The following is a 16,937-nucleotide window of genomic DNA, read 5'->3' as shown; positions in this document are numbered from 1 at the left end:
GCTGATTCCTGGCAATGGCATCAGATGATACAAGAAATGTAGTATCGGATGATTTGATAGCTTTAGCATCCTGAACCATCAAATGCTAGATTCTGCATGATTAAAAAAATAAAATGGTAATTGCAACAGGAAATTGACATTCACTGAAGGAAGCATATAGCAGGTAAGACAGAACCAAAAGTGCACCACAGGGGCATTAGAACAGCAGAACAAACAAGTTGTAATATTGATGTGTTGCACTCAGGAGATGTTCTTCATCCCATACTATATTCGAAAGCAAAAGAAGAAAAATAGTTAAATTTGTCCAACATGAGTTGGTACACCGACATCAGTCCGCCTGGTGCATGAAGAATTGGTGATCAGTTAGCGGATTCGTGTTCTCCACTATTCTTTTTTGGTTAAACTAATTTGTCTCACCAAAAGTTGAGGCATTCTGGGGACGATTTGATACTTTGATCTTGGATTGCCCCATTTGCTGCCTCTAGTCCTGAACTCTGAACATGTATCACTAACCTCAATGCTAAAAGCGAGTCAAACGCATTTTCTTCAGTTTGTTCAGAGTTCAGGACTCACGACCGCCACTGATGAACTGCGAGGTGCGAGGAAGGCATGACTCCCTTGTTGGCGCGCTGCATCCCCAGCTCCAGGTTCAGTTCAGATTGAATCAACGCCGGCCGTGTTCTCCCAGACTGCACAAAATGTTCAGGTTCAGGCTCCGTTCTGCAGCTAGAAGAGACAAAGGGCGCTGCTGCAGAAGGTTCAGAAGCGAAGTCGACGGACCATGCATATCAGGTGAAGTCAATTTGCTGAGCAATCTGACGCGGTGCTGTTGATCACCGACTCACCGTTGCCAATGCAACTTGGAGATACGTGCAGCACGAGCGTTGGAGCGGGGCTAGCTAGCTACTGAAGCCGCTGAGGGCGCGTGTACACCGGCTGGTCAATGAAAGCCGCGACGCCGCCGTGAGGACTAAAGGGACGTGAGAATGTGAGATCAGCCGGTGTGTGCGTGGCGGCGCTCGGGTCGAGCGAGACGCCGCCCTGACGCCGGAGCAACAGCAACTTCGGGGTGGTAGCTATGGCCGTGAGCCGGTCACGGCCGGCGGCCCCGGACACGGCTCGCAGGTTGCGTCGACTGTAGACGGGTGTCGCTGACGGCCGACGCCGTCCCTTCCCCCGCGGCTCGGCGGCTGTTGAAGAAAGCAGCACTGCCGGCGTACTCGAGCAGCGCGGTCGCCGCCGAGCTCCGCCATCCGACTCCGGAGACCGAAGACGACCAAGTCAGACTGCGACTCTGCCGAATCTGGGCCGTACGTATCCGATCGAACGGCCTGCAGGTACCCAACCGCATACTTGCTCCTGGAGGCCGACGGCGTCCATGGCGTGCCCGGCTGCATCGGCCAACGAGTAGGTAGTGGCGCAGGCACCCGGCCGGCCTCTCCATTGACCTCCCCCTGCCTCCACTCCAACACGACCGACGACGACCGCGCCGTGCGTGGCGTCGATGCGGCCTCATGATTCCAAGAACCACAATCAATGCTGACACAATCACACAACAGTACACACTTCTAAATGGACTACAGAAGAAACAAAAACACAGGAACTGGTGCGGAACATTGAATTGAGACGCGCATTGGTCCAAGAACAAGGAGATCGAGCGAGCATTTAACATTTTGTGTTTTAGGACATTTCTTAAAAGGTCAAATATTTGAGACCTATGTGATAACGAAATAAAAAAAAAACTGCTGTAAGTATTCTGAAATGGCCGTACGTTTTGCCCCGTATGTATTCAGTAAGAACTGAGGCTGGTACGAAAATAACTGGCTTTAAATTAACTATTATCTTCTCAAAATGAATGGCTTTAAGTCAACTACGATCAAATCATTTTCAGCCAATCTGTGATTTATTACATGTTTTCAGGTGAAACGCAAAAACTTTTAACCTGACTACTTACTGTTCTAAGGGGAGGATGGGACTTCATTTCATTTTTTACGCAAGGGATGAGACTTCTAGTTACAGTAACGTAAACTACATGTAAAGATTGGACTGCCCTAGTTGCTTGCTCTAGTCCTGAACTCTGAACAAAGTAGCCACCATGTTAACAGCAAGCCAAATGCATTTCTTCAGTTAGTTCAGAGTTCAAAACTCACGATCGGCACAGATGAACTGCGAGGGGCGAGGAAGGCAAGGCATGACGCCTTTGTTGCTGCGCTGCAACCCCAACTTCAGGTTAAGTTTCAGATAGAATCGGCGCCAGCTTCTTCCTGCTCTTCCAGCCTAAACAAAATTTTCAGGTTCAGCTCCGTTCTTCAGCTAGAAGAGAAGGGTGCTGGTGCAAAAGCTTCAGAAGCGAAATCGACGGACCATGCATGCCAGGTGAAGTCGATTTGGTGAGCAACTTGCAGTGGTGCTAGCAATCTAGCTAGAGGCCTAGTGAAGTTGCTGACGGCGCGTGAACACCGGCCAGTGAAAGCCGCGCGACGCCGCAACGAGGAAGTAAAGGGACGCGAGATCAGCCGGTGCGTGGCGGCGCTAGCTCCGGGCGGGCGAGACGCCGCCGTGCCGCATGAAGCAGAGGTGGGGGTGTCCCTGACGCCGGAGCAAGAGCAACTTTGGGGTGGTAGCTACGGCCGTGAGCGGGTCACCGCCGGCGGCACCAGACGCGGCGGAATACATGGCACAGGGCATTAGGGCAAGATGACGCACAGAGGATCAACGTGTAGGTCCTCGTCCAGTCGTTCTCCAAGACAATGGAGCCTATACCTTGCAGGTCTCCTTTCCCGCGGCTGTCGAAGAAAGCTTACAGCAGCACTGCCGGCGTCCTCGAGCAGCGCGGTCACCGCCTAGCTCCGCCATCCGACTCCAGGGACCGAAAACGACCAAGTCGGAGTGCGACTCTGCCGAATATGGGCCGCACGTATCCGATCGAACGGCTTACAGGTACCCAAGGGTTGGACGGTAAATGAAATACCGTCCCACCGCATAGTTGCTCCCGGAGGCCGACGATGTCCGTGGCGTGCCCGGTTGCATCGGTCAACGAGTAGGTAGAGGCGCAGGCACCCGGCGGCCCTCTTCATTGGCCTCCCCCTGCCTCCACCACGAGCCACGACGATCGCGCCATGCATGGCGGATGGCGCCGTAGCGGCCTAGCCGACGCCGTCCTGTAGACCTGTACCACGCGTTCAACGCACAACTCCGATCCCGGCGGTCAGACGTCGCCGATGAGCTGAGGCAAGGTGTTTTAATTTGCTCCGGCGGCTAGAGCTTGATCGGGGGACCCTGCCGCGCGTCTGTTTTTCGGCGCTGTTCACCCTCGACGAGTCGAGATCAGAGAAGACGACAATGGCTTCATCACCGGAATTCCGAAGCGTATGCCTTTGCTCGGTAGTCTGCTCGGGGGAAAAAAATTGGTTGCAACTCAGAATTCAGTGCCAAATTAGCTGCAGTCCCGACCGTACCTTTCAACATATCCTGACTATGCCACAGTGATGGTACAGGGCTCCATGGACTGCGGGGTCCTTGCGGGTTGCGTCGGGGTCGTCGACGATGCACCGCCCGGGCGTTTGCCGAAGAACGCGGCGGCGGAAGTGCCGGCGCCGTCGAGCAGCGGGGCTGCCGTCGAGACCTGCCGCTGCCGGTCGCTGCCCTCGCGCGACGCACCCGACCCTCGGCTCCCGAGTCCCGAGGCTGGAAACGACCAAGTCAGACAGCGACCGTGTACGATCGAGACCGCACATGTGCGATCGAACGGCGTCCAGGACCCGAGGGGCGGAGGGGGTGGACGGTATTGGACGGTAAATGAAATACCGTCCACCCCCGACCTCCACGAGCGCCGCCTCAGCTTCGTGCCTTCACTCGCCACGGCGCCGCCGCTACTACTCGGCTCAATGTCCTTGCTCCCGGCGGCCGACATCGACGGTGCTGCGCCACCTGCGGCCACAGCGACGCTGTCTTCTTCCAGGACAGCAATCGCCGCAGCTAACAAGCCAAACGCATTCGTTCAGCTCAGCTGTTGGCAGGTGAAGACGGGCTACTTCTTCTGCCTAGAGGACCGCTCCCTGCTGTACCGGCCCTGCGACGTCGCCGTCCACACCGCCGGCGACCACGTCGCGTCCCACCGGCGCTTCCTCATCACCGGCGTCCGCGTCGGCGTCGGCGTCGAGTGTCACCACGTCCCCGGTAGTGACGGCGTGGGCGGCGGCGTCAGCCCAAGCACCTGCAGCGGCAACCCGAGCAGCAGCGCTCCCAGCTCCCGCAACCTAAGGGCCCTGCCGGACAAAATCCGTCCAACGTCGTCTGTCGGCGCAGCGGCGGCGAGAGAGGTCCTTGGAGTGAGTTCCTGGCTGATGACGCTGGCGTGGCGCTGGCATGGAGCTTTGCTGCCCTGCTGGCCTCTCTGAACCTGGCTCCTCCAGCCTGACTGGATGACTACTTCAGATAACTAAGCTGATTCCTGGCACGGACTGATCCAAGAAATGTAGCATGATTCTTACTTCATACAGTAGGAAATTAGTGATTAATTTGCAATCTGAATGTTTATGTTTGCAAGATATCATATAACATTGTCATATTTGTCAAGATTAAGGAAGGTCAAATGATCGTTGTGGAAGTGCAGTACTTGCAGAGAATGTACTCAGAGATTCTTATAGGACAATACAACAGCCCAGTTAAGTATATCAACTCTAGGTTTTTAAGTTCCACTCACGATATTTTGTTCATTGGAGCTTGTACGTCTTGAAGCAAAAACATTGCAATTGAAACTGTATGCAGATTGCAGAACAACCACCATTTTCCTTTTCTTTCTGTTTTTTTTTTGAGAAATGAAGAAGCATGAAGATAAATTGCTAGTCAATTTGTTCAAGTTTACAGCCAACCTGTGATGAATTTCTTCACAGCGTAGAGTAGATTAGGCTTGAGTTCAATACACGGAGTATTAGTTAATTATACAAGTACAATGTTCCGACAGGCTGATATGAAAATAAATGGCTTTAAATCAACTATTGTCTTCTGAAAATAAATGGCTTTAAGTCAGCTACAAGCAATACATTTTCAGCCAATCAGACACAAGTTTTCAGGTGAAACGTGAAAAACTTTTAAGCTGATTAACGTAAACTACATGGAAAGATTGGAATTCTCAAATTAACCAGACAAAAAAATACTGTGGACTCAATACACCATCAGTGATCCCAAACAGTTCGTTGCACCTTTTGGGCTTTTGTCAGCCATGAGAACTTCTGGGGATGATTGATATTTTTTATCTTGGACTGCCCCAGTTGCTGGCTCTAGCATCTAGTCCTGAACTCTGAGCATGTACATGTACTCACTAGCCACAATGCTACCAGCAAACGAAATGCATTTCTTCAGTTAGTTCAAGAGTTCAGAACCCACGACCATCACTGATGAACTGGGAGGGGCGAGGAAGGCAAGGCTCACTCTTGCTGGTGCGCTGTAACCTTAGTTTCAGGTCCAGTTTCAGAATGAATCAGCGCTCGTGTTCTTCAAGCCTGCACAAAATAAATTAATAATGTTCAGGCTCAGGATCCGTTCTTCAGGTGGAAGAGAAGGGGCACCCTGCAGAAGCTTCAGAAGCGAAATCCACGGACCATGCATGGCAGGTGAAATCGATTTGCTGAGCAATCTGACGCGATGCATTCACCATCGCAAATGCAGCTTGCAGGTGCTTGCGGCGGGGCTAGCTAGCTAGTGAAGCCGCTGACGGCGTGTGGACACCGGCCGGTCAATGGAAGCCGCGATGCCGCCGCGAGGAAGCAAAGGGGGCGCGAGGTCAGCCGGTGCGTGGCGGCGCTCCGGGCGAGCGAGACGCCGCCGTGCCGCACGAAGCAGAGGTGAGGTTTCCCTGACGCCGGAGCAACAGTAACTTCGGGGTGGTAGCTATCGCCGTGAGCGGGTCACAGCTGGCGGCCCCGGACGCGGCGGACCTTGCACGTTGCGTCGACTGTCGATGGGTGTCGCTGACGGCCGACGCCATCCCTTCTCCCCGCGGCTGTTGAAGAAAGCAGCACTGCGGCGTCCACCAGCAGCGCGGTCGCCGCCGAGCTCCGCCATCCGACTCCGGAGACCGAAAACGACCAGACTTCGACTCTGCCGAATCTGGACCGCAAGTATCCGATCGAACGGCCTGTAGGTACCCAAGGGGTGGACGGTAAATGAAATGCCGTCCACCCCCGACCTGGGTTCGCGCCTCGGCTCGCCAGAGCGCCGCCGCGTTCCCACCGCATACTTGCTCCCGGTGGCCGCCGACGTCCATGGATGGCCCCCCCCTGCCTCCAACACGAGCAACGATGATCGCGCCATGCATGGCGCCGATGCGGCCTCGCCGACGCCGTCCTGTACCACGCGTTCGTGCACAACTCTGATCCCGACGATGCGATGGCGCCGCGTTCCCGCCGCTACTGCTCGGCTCCGTATCCTTGATCTCGGTCCCGGCGGCCGACATAGATGGCGCTGCGCCACCTGCAGCCATAGCAAGGTTGTCTTCTTCCAGGACACCAATCGTCGCACCTAACAAGCCAAACGCATCCCTTCAGTTGGAGCGGCGACTGCGAGCGGGCGCCTGATGGCCCTCGGAAGGCATGCATGACGCCCTAGTTGGCGCACTGCAGCCTCAGCATTTCCCAGACCTCTGACGCACGCGTGCTGTTTCGGCGGCTCGAGCTCTGCTGGCCACGCTCGATGGCTCAAGAACAGAGAAGACGACGACGGCACCACCATGATCATCATCAGAAGCACGCCGCTGTTCAGTAGTATGCTATGATCAGATGATGTACTACAACAATTGGTTGCAATTGGAAATTCAGTATCGAAGCAACCAGCAGCCCTGGTTTCCTCATCCCCGGCGTCCGCGTGGGCTAAGGCGTCGAGTGCCACTACGCCCCGGCGTGGACGCCACGGCCGTCGTCGTCAGCCCAAGCACCAGCAGCGCCAACGCCGCAACGGTAACGGGAGCAGCAACGCCCCCAGCTCCGCCAACCCGATGATCATGCCCGACAAAGAGCGGCGGCCATTGTCGTCGATCGGCGCAGCGGCGGCGATAGAGTTGGGTCATGGCGGTCAGCAGTGGCCGTGGAGCGGGTTCCTGGCCGATGACGCTGGCGTTGGGATGGAGCTGGCCTGCCCTGCTGCCCTTTCTAAACCTGGCTCGTCCAACTTAACTCGATGACATGTTCCGACTTCCGAGATCATCAAGCTGATTCCCGGCATCAGCTGATCAAGAATTTGTTAGCTTTAGCCTCTTGGACGATCAAGTGTTAGATTCTTCAGGATCACCACATCCTTCCTCGATCACAAATTATAGATCGTTTTGGATTTTGCCAAGGCAAGCACTTTTTGGAAGCTTGCTTCCTGAGTGTACCGGTGAAGAAGACTGCAAGACCGTCATTCATCTCCATCACCGTTAACTTCAGTTTACTGTTATTAGATAGAAGCACTTCTATTTTAGGCACCTACGTACTCCGGTTACGACATATATCCGTCATTAGCTGCCAGGTGCATGCGTGATGCATCTCTTAGCAAGTTGACGTGTCCATTATGTGTCATATCGCACTGTTGCAAAATTGTGCGCCCATGCGCGCAAGCCACTAGTAACAAGGATGCACGCCATATCAAAACTTGTAAACGATTAAACTGTCAGATGTCAGGCTAAGCAACAGGTTCTTATCGATACCGAGAGAATTGCCTTCAAAGCTAACAGAGAAAACGATCCGGCAACACAAACACAATCCACGAAACATCTTTGGGGCCATCAAAAGCTCATCTAGCTAAGAACTCTCTTAAATGAGGAAATGCTACTGATAAACTTCAACTAGCTGCTTCCATTAGACGATCGCATTTGCTGCGCTAGCAATCCTGGGCCACAGATCAGCGCACTCCTTTCCGATAGGTCCAGTGATGGCAGAACCTGCACGATGCAGATGCATATCATTCAAACTGTTCACGTAGCAAGTATGAATTAGCACAATGTTATTCGACAATAGCTTCCTAATATTCTGCCCTTTTCAACTATTCCTACTGCAGGTTAGACATGCATATAGAACCACCAGAACTTTCAAGGTTATACCTTTCATCTCTCCCTTTGGGTTCACGATCACTCCAGCATTGTCTGAAACATCACATAAACAGAACATTAGTGCATGAGCGCTACAAGTCAGTGTGATCTTTAAAAGTAAAGACCAAAAGCAGCATGTAATAAAGTATAAAAAGTTGCTGAACCACAGAGGTCCATAACACAAAAGAAAGCAAAAACATATCATCTCAGAACATAACTCATAGCAACAGTACATAACACCAAATTGAGTTATCAAGGCATAGCTGGTACCTATCAATCCAAACCTGATCTCAAATCTATAATGGACTATCTCCCAGCAGAAAGGTATAATTACTGGAAATATACTATCTGAACAAATGCATAGTGCTGGATATTGTGCCGCTAATACTTCAGCATGTGCCAGGAGACAGGTAACACTGCACACCAGAAGAATGCACAATGCTGTTTAGGCCAGTGCACATCTATGCTTCCTCCTGACAAATGACCAGATTGGAAGGTCACTCCTTTATGTCACGATGCAACACTACCAGTTATCAATATAGTGCACTGAGATTGTTTCCGGAGAATTTCAATCTTCATATAATAACTTCTCAGAATTATGTATTGCAGACAACAAATATAGTGTGTTGATCAATATGAAATGATTGCAAAGTAGAACACTAGCTCAGTATACAAGACAGCACATTCTAAAGAACCAAAATCAAATGAAAAGAAGTCACAAATTTTACAAGCATGCAATAGCTCAAACGATTAAATCATTGCAAAGTCAATCTACCCTGACATGATAAGAGATGTACCTTCAAAGTACATGTAGACACCATCCTTTCGGCGCCATGGCTTGCGCTGCCTCACAATGACAGCTGGCATCACCTTCTTCCTGAGGTCAGGCTTTCCCTTCTTCACAGTTGCCATAACCATGTCACCAACACAGGCAGAGGGAAGCCTGTTAAGGCGCCCTTTGATTCCCTTCACCGAAATGATGTACAGGTTCTTGGCTCCAGTGTTATCAGCACAGTTCACAGTGGCTGCCACTGGTAGACCCAGTGACATCCGGAACTTGTTACCAGCAGTACCTCCACGTCCTGTCGTTCAAAAGAGCACCAACATGCACACATTTAGACAACAGCACTCCAATACATCTGGTGTAAACTAAGTTTCTAAGATTTATATTAAACGAAGTGACATATAAAGCACACTTCATGGGTACCACTATGCTCATAGTTTCTAACCTGAGGAATTGATGAAATGTACACACACTAGACTAAGAAATGTGACACATAACAACTCATCACATGGTAAGATCAAGAAGAGAATAACTCTTTGGACAGGAAACGGGAAAACACTATGTGAAATCTCTTATATACTTATAGCTATGGCAGAGTAAACATTAAAACTAAAACACATCTACCGATACAGTTCGGTGCTCTTAAATTTCTCAATTCTCATAGAAGGATTAATATCAGCTAAACATTCAACAACTATACAGGTTTAAGCTAAACAATGCTTCCACCAGTCCTCTAAACAGCATCATCAAAACATAGAAACAAACACTCCCATTTTCCAATCTCGGAGTGGATCTAACAATAAGAAAGGAAGTGATATAAAGCACAGATTTAATAACCCTAAATCAATCTCGGAGTGCATCTATGATATAAAGCACAACGTCCAACATAAGAATATCAGATCCAAGCATCTGACACATGATCATCGCATCAGGGTCAAGAGAAAACTAATCCACAACCGATCTGCTGCCACCAGACGATCTACTCCTCACGCATAAGAATTGCAAACCATCGAATCGAAACATCTAACCAGCATACGAAACTACACCAGCACAAACAGCGGAGAATATAGCACAAGATCGAAACGGAAATCAGCAGGAAATTTACCTCGCTTCGACATCTTGGAAGCAGAGAGGAGCAAACGCGAGCGGCGCTGAGTGGCGGCGGCGAAGGGGTGGGGCTCGTTTATACGGTGCCGAGTCTTAGGGTTTTGCTACTTTTATTTGTTTACCCCCTTATTACTTCCAATCGCATTTTTAGGTCCCCAAGCTTGACAAGCTAGTATATTGTGCTAACCGAAAGGTCCAAAACATGCGCGTTCGTGTACAAAAAGGAAAATACATAAGTATTGGGTCCTGAACGCAAAGTGAAAGGTGAAGGATTCGTTGCTCATTGGTCCCTGCGGAAGTGAGGATTGTGAGGAAGGGGCTATTTTTTCTCGCACCCGCGCCTCCCTCCCCACCCGCGCCTCTCTCCTCGACTCCTCCCATGCTCGCGCCTCCCTTTCCTGCCCGCCGGCCGCACCTCCATTGCTCCCGACGCCGATCTCGCCTCCCTCCCCGACCACGCCTCCTTGCCCCAACGCCGGCCACACATCCCTCCGCAGCCCACCAGCCCCGCTCGTAGCTCCCTCCGTCGGCGCTCAAGCTCCGGCCGGCCCCTCTGCGCTGCCTCCGAGGTCCCCCCGCTCTCGAGCTCTAGCGGCCCAGGGCTGCGGAAGTGAGGATTGTGAGGAAGGGGCTAGGCCGCTAGGAAAATGGGGTGGGCGCACGCGGCGGTGGCCATGGAGGAGGTGCTCGGCCTGGTGCGGGGTTTCGTGGACGTCCTCGTCCTCGCCGGCGGTCGCACCTCATCCGGCGCCGCCGCCACTTGGAGCTCCGATGAGGTTAAGAAGGCCTTCCGGTGGGCGTTCTTCTTCGAGGAGGTAAGTGGACAGAGGCGATCCCTCTCTTAAGTCGTAACTTCTCTGTGCGCTAGTTTCGGCTCGTGCCCTTCGACGCCATAAGGTCTTCCCGTCCAGAGGTGGCTCGCGTACTTTGGAGTTCAGATTCCTGCATTTCGCTGTGCCGCTTACCTATGCTGTGCTATGCATTTCCAGTATTTGTGCGATGAATGTAATTTGAAGTAGGCACAATCAGTGCGTCCGAGATATTTCTCCCGAGTTGCTCAATTGTGCATACACTGTGTTCAGGTTTTCAAGGACCTGCGTGAATCGGGACATTACGAGGATTCTGCAGGAGAACTCGATGCAGCACTCGTTGAGCTCACTTCAAGCCCAGAGTTCCCGAAGGTGCTTCTCCAAAACTGTATGGTATATGTGTTGATTCAGGGGGTTTTGCTTGTAGTGATGCTCTTTTCTATGTGCAGGGTCTTGCTGGTATGCGGTCGGAAACCCTTTCCAAGGCAAGGGTATTGGTTATACGACATTTTCTGAAAGCAAAAGCAATGAGTGTGCAAAATTTTGGTGCTCTTCTTGAAGCAGTTGTTGAGATGGATATTGACGGCATTTGTGCTAGTGGTGTGCCCAATGCATGCCAAGAATATGCTGAGTCAATATTGGTTATGAATTCTTCATTTACGCAGACTAGGAATGCTTGTGACATCAGACTTCCCGCTAGTTCTGACGAATGGTATGCAGAATTCATGGGCCATTCACGGATTCTAGTTAGAGAATTTTTGGAAGGGCTGAATTCGGCATCATGTTCTTGTTTGGCTGAGAGAGGACTGGGAACACTTCTGAACAGTGTGCAAAAGAACGTCTTTGATGATGCTAGTAATAAGACATGCACCCCAGCAATTCTGAAGTAAACATTCACGTACTATATATTGCTTGTCTTGTTAATCTACAGTTCTGTGCCTTTATTTTACATCAGAGCATGCCACTGTTCGAACTCATTCAAAATTATCATTACGCAGAACGCCGCAAATGATTGACGAGTTTCTCATGTGGAAGCAATGGAGAGCAAAGTGCTTGTCATATCTGCTTGATGAGAGAACCATTCGGATTTTGTCTGGAGCTAGTTTGATTTTTAAAGCTCCCAAAGAGCAGTGGATGAAAGTGTTTGAGCCCTTAAAAAGTATTGAAGAATCTTGTCAAAATGGTCTTGCCGAAACCATGGTAACTATTTATGGTCTGTCCTTGGATTGTAGACACTTTTGGTACATAAGCGTTATACATTGTCACATCAACATGTATGCATTGCCTTTGTAGGAGCTATGCTTTCTGGGTTTGATTTCAAGGCAATGGAATCCATTGATAGAGGGCTTCATGTCACACACTTTCTGTTTCATTCCTATATCCAAGCAGTACACTGATCTGCATCAGTTGCTTCAGGGAGCTTCTCCGGACAAATGCCAAGACAGATTTCTTGACTTGGAGGTTCTTCCTATTTTGATTTTATGTCGTGTTGCTAGGTTGTGCCAAATATTCTTATATTTTGGAAATTGGAAACGTTAAGTTCACTGAGAGCCTTTTTGAAATGTAGGGATTGTACCCCTCTTAACCCAGTACATAGCTGCACAACTTAAGAAATAAGTTCAGAAAGGTTCACCTAAACAATGACCACTGTAATGTGTCTGTGCCAACTATCAAGGATGCTTGTGTGACTGAAATCTGGGGTGGGCCTTTGAACACACTCCTCTCCCAGAGCTTGTAATGAGTACGATGTACAAGTAGACTAAATCAGTTCAGTGCAGTTATTGGAACCGTGCTTTAACACGTGAGGGGAAACTGAAACAAAACCATTCTTTGATGAGAGCTGCTAATGTCAGTCCTTATTCTACATTCAACAATGGTAAATAAAATAGTGAAAAGTGAAAACTACTAACTCTTCATACTACCGTTGGTCTAGTTTGACTTACAAGTGTTTTTTGTATTAAAACAGTGCTGGAATCAGTTCCAAAGATTTATATGCTAATATTTACCTTTTGATACCGTATTATTTTTATCTTCATTTGACTACCATATGCCCTCGCTTTGCAACACTTAATGTCATAATCAGATGATAAAAAAATTGTCACACTATCTAGGGCCTTCTGATATGTTTAATGTAGAAAATTTTCTTTAGAATTGTCTGCATTATAGTTCTATTAGTTATAATTAATATGGCTTTTAGAGATCTCTCAGGAAATAAAAATGTGTAACAGGCCATATATTAGCAATAGGGCGTGAATTGTTAATTATTGATATCTAGATTTTTTGTTTTCTCAAAGCCATTAGTATCTTATTTCAAAAGAACATATCTTTATCCAAAGCTTTGAACTTACAGGAAAAGTATATTATTGAGTATGCAAGTAAGTCATTACAGAGTAAACCATCCACATTATGGCTTCTACCTCCAGTTCTTATCGCCGCAGCAATACCACCACGGTGAGCTTACTTCTTACCTTATGGGATGGCCTTTAAGTTTATTTTTGTGATCATTTTAACAGTAGTTCGATGTTGTAATGGATCTTATAGGTCAACCTTGTTCCAGATATACCTTGCTCAAATAGATAAACAATTTCATGGAGCTGCTCCTGCGGATCGGTATGCTATTAAGAACTGAGTTCGTGCAAGATGTCACATTTCCAATTCATGTGTTCGTTCTTATGTGCTAATGTTGACTGTTTTTCAGAAAGTGTTGCTGCAGAGGAAATGGAATAGATCAGCATCATAACTGTACGTAATTTCGCAGTTGCAGCTGCTCCTTGCTCGGATTTCAAGTGAAATAAGCACTCAAGTGCTCCGAATTCATCTAAACCAAAGCTTATTTTCCTTCCTTCCAGGTGACATTACTGAGAGGATTCGATGTCTCTACACATTCCATATTCAACAACCTCATCTAACGGTTCCATAGTGACAGTAGTTATAATTCAAGACTACTGAAATACTAGCAATATGAACGGCAAGTCTGATAGAAATGAGTGACTGATTTCCAGGCTCACTGCAAACGGTATTTTACATGTGTGGCCGTGTTTGGCTGAACAGCAGAACATCAATTGTTTCCACCTTTCTGCTTGATGGAAACAGTTGATCTGAAAGAGATATTGATTATGACTATTGCATATATGTAATTCTGGGGATTGAAGGAGTTCTTGCTCCTCTTTTTCGTCTCCAAGATGACAAGTTATGAAAGATTGCTACTAGTTTCATTCCATGTTAACCCGGGTGATTGCTTACATATTCGGGTAATAAATTTTAAATATGCTTTTGATGCATATGAGTCTGTTCTATTTGACATGATTATTAGTTCATCAATGCCACAAAACATTATGTTACGTAATTGCACTCATTAAACATTGTTTTCTACCACCATTCTTATTCTTGATCTTTCGTAGTAAAATGAAATCCAGTTTGTGCAAAAACTAAATATTAAATACATAAATGAAAGGACCCTGAGCTGTATGTGTAGTTTTGGACATTTTGAGCAGCTATATTAGGAAAAGTATTCAAAATTAGAACCAATTCAGGAACTACCATTGCTTGCAATTAAAGAGCGAAAAGCAATAACATGTTAACCAATTTCATTGACTAATCATGCCTGAAGGAAGCTACTGAAATGCAGCCATGATGGAATGTTTCAAGAAACGAAAGCTTCTAATGGTTCATTTATGTATTTATTATTAATATTTTGTTTTTGCACAAACTGGATTTCATTTTACTACGAAAGATCAAGAATAAGAAAATATTTAACATTTACAAAATAAAACTTGCAGACCTGTCCTAGCAAAAGCTATCGTCCTGTATGGATAAATCCTTTGCAGATTTAGCACTAGTTGAGAACTTTCAGTACAAAATGCATCACTATAGGCTGCAGCCTTCAAGCAGTTCCTGACATTGCATCTACCTCTATGTCGTATTATTGTTCATTAAGATGTATGCCAAAATTACTATGAACTAGTATTTATTATTTTTCTGCCACTCTTGTTCAAAATATGTTATAACTTTGTACTACTCGGTCATCCTAACAAGGTCCAGTATTGAAAGAAACTGTAATCTCATTTTTTTTTAAAAAAAACTACCAGTCCAGTCTTTTACAGACATATTATGAATAATTTATTATTCAGGAGCTTATGATTCAGTAATTTGTTGTTCCTTTCTTAGCCAAATGGAAGGTAGAATGCAATCATCTTTGCTTTTTCTCACTATGCTTAATGTTTTGAATGCCTTGCTTACTGCATCTACTTTTTCTGACGGAAAAAAAGTGTGCAAATGAAAAACAATAAAAAGGAGAACTACTAAGGATCAATCTATTATAGTTAAGTGGGAAACCTAGTTTGACATTACAGGCTGAGACTTCGCTTGATAAAATACTAAAACCAAAGCACCAAAAAGACTGCAGCTAACAAAGTTTGAAATCTGACGATGCCTGGCTGTATGTAGATTTCTTATCTGATACTGCCATATTAGTGTACAGACTAGTTTAACAGAATAATTGATGACTGCAGGTGATTTGTGGCAAGCATAATGGCTTTCTCATCGGTTTTCAGGAGAGTGAATGTCAAAGAGCTGATCTCCAATGCTTCAGTGTATGCTTGCGCAGCAGGTGATAACATGTGTGCAGTTGGTGTAACTTGTACTTTTCTTCTATTCTGAATCTGAACAATTATTTTACCTGCCTGAGATATGCCTGATTCCAGAATCTTCTGGAGCAATGAGCTTGGTGTTTAGACCCTGGGCCACCAAGAAGACTGCTGGATCAACAAAAAATGGCCGTGATTCCAATCCCAAGTATTTGGGTGTCAAAGGTACACCCTTTTGTATACATATGACGTCTATTAATTTTTACTCCATAATTGCATCAAAGTTGCTACTATTTGGAGCCTTTAGATGCCATAATAGTGATACTCATTTTCAGAATAACTTTGGTACATTGGAATTGATCTGAGGCTATTAGTCTGTTAACTGATGGCGTGCATTTGTGTTAATTTCCCAGAAAGTGGAACCAGGAAACATAATTGTTCGCCAAAGAGGAACGCGTTTCCACCCTGGGAACTATGTCAGCATGGGCAAAGATCACACTCTCTTCTGCCTGAAGGAAGGCCATGTGCGGTTCGAGCACAACAAGCTCACTGGCAGGAAATGGGTTCATGCTGACCTTATGGCTGGTCATCTGCTCCACCCTGTCTACGCCAGAGGCTCAACTACTGCAGCTGACCTTGATGCACAGTTGACCATGCAGTTGCTTATGCTCTTCCCACGGACTGTGCCGTCCTGTGCTTATCATCACCATCACCAAGTGCCTCTTATTACACAATGCAACTTGTTCCAGTAAAGATGCTTGCGAGTAAGAAATGCTGCTATGTGTAGTTTCAGTGAGGACTGAGGAGCAGAGAATTTCAGCTTGCTTAATGGTCCTTTTTTTAAAAAAATTAGGGCAATGTTCCTTTTCAATATCAATTACTTTGGGATTCAATGTTGGTTTTATAGTTTCATGTCTGTTGAAATGTTGATTTATGGACTGGAACTTTATCATTTGGTGCATATTTGGAACCATGAGAGTTCGACTAGAGTTCAAACCACAAGGTGATATCAATTGACTAGAGTTCAAACCACAAGGTGATACCTATTTTCTTTAGGGTGCGTTGGTGGGAGTTAGCGGAGGTAATTCTCTTTGGAATATGATTTTTGGTCACATTCCCTTGTTTGTCTTTTGGAGAGAATTAAGAATGGGAATTTATGTGAGACTTCGTATCCTTTGTTTGGTGTGGGGGTTTAGAGGTGGGAAATTATATCTTAAGTTATGATTAACGATGCAGATGTATTCATCTTCACTTAAAACAAATTCTCACCTAATTTCCACCCTCCCATTCCTCATCCCACTAAATGACTATCTCTATTATGATTCAGCAAGTGTCATCATCTGTGCACTTGTGTCCAAATACTCAAGCTATTGTTCAAATGTTGCCCGGACATATCTGATAGATGCTATCCCTACGCAGAGTAAAGCATATTAGACCCTTCTGAAAGCTCATGAAGCTGCTATAGAAGCATCGAAACCAGGCAATCAGATGAGTGCGGTTTATCAAGCTGCAGTGAAGGTGATTGAGAGAGATGCTCCTGAACTACTTCCCAATTTAACAAAGTCAGCTGGAACTGGAATAGGCCT

General features: G+C 47.1%; 2 protein-coding genes across 3 annotated transcripts; one reads left to right on the top strand and one right to left on the bottom strand.

Moving 5' to 3' along the window:
• Positions 1-7,620: 7,620 nt before the first annotated feature.
• LOC117841533 (large ribosomal subunit protein uL14x/uL14z/uL14y) lies at positions 7,621-10,100 on the bottom strand. The gene is made up of 4 exons (XM_034721931.2): positions 9,955-10,100; positions 8,863-9,147; positions 8,078-8,119; positions 7,621-7,918 (listed from the first exon to the last, which is right to left on the bottom strand). The coding sequence occupies exons 1-4, from the start codon at positions 9,965-9,967 to the stop codon at positions 7,836-7,838; spliced, it is 423 nt and encodes a 140-aa protein (XP_034577822.1). The 5' UTR covers positions 9,968-10,100; the 3' UTR covers positions 7,621-7,835.
• Positions 10,101-10,281: 181 nt separating this feature from the next.
• Positions 10,282-16,324, top strand: LOC117841531 (uncharacterized). Of its 2 annotated transcripts, none has more exons than XM_034721929.2 (12): positions 10,282-10,771; positions 11,039-11,137; positions 11,215-11,651; positions 11,764-11,965; positions 12,059-12,226; positions 13,116-13,216; positions 13,323-13,375; positions 13,464-13,507; positions 13,615-14,016; positions 15,277-15,374; positions 15,469-15,576; positions 15,765-16,324. In XM_034721929.2, the coding sequence occupies exons 1-7, from the start codon at positions 10,604-10,606 to the stop codon at positions 13,339-13,341; spliced, it is 1,194 nt and encodes a 397-aa protein (XP_034577820.1). In that variant the 5' UTR covers positions 10,282-10,603; the 3' UTR covers positions 13,342-13,375; positions 13,464-13,507; positions 13,615-14,016; positions 15,277-15,374; positions 15,469-15,576; positions 15,765-16,324. The 2 variants fall into 2 exon arrangements, with proteins under 2 accessions (XP_034577820.1, XP_034577817.1); XM_034721926.2 differs by having other exon boundaries at positions 10,285-10,771; positions 13,307-13,375.
• The last annotated feature ends 613 nt before the right edge of the window (positions 16,325-16,937 follow it).

The sequence above is a fragment of the Setaria viridis genome, chromosome 1 (assembly GCF_005286985.2).
Source record: "Setaria viridis chromosome 1, Setaria_viridis_v4.0, whole genome shotgun sequence".
NCBI classification, from domain to species: domain Eukaryota; kingdom Viridiplantae; phylum Streptophyta; class Magnoliopsida; order Poales; family Poaceae; genus Setaria; species Setaria viridis.
This window is presented reverse-complemented; position numbering and strand designations above follow the sequence as displayed.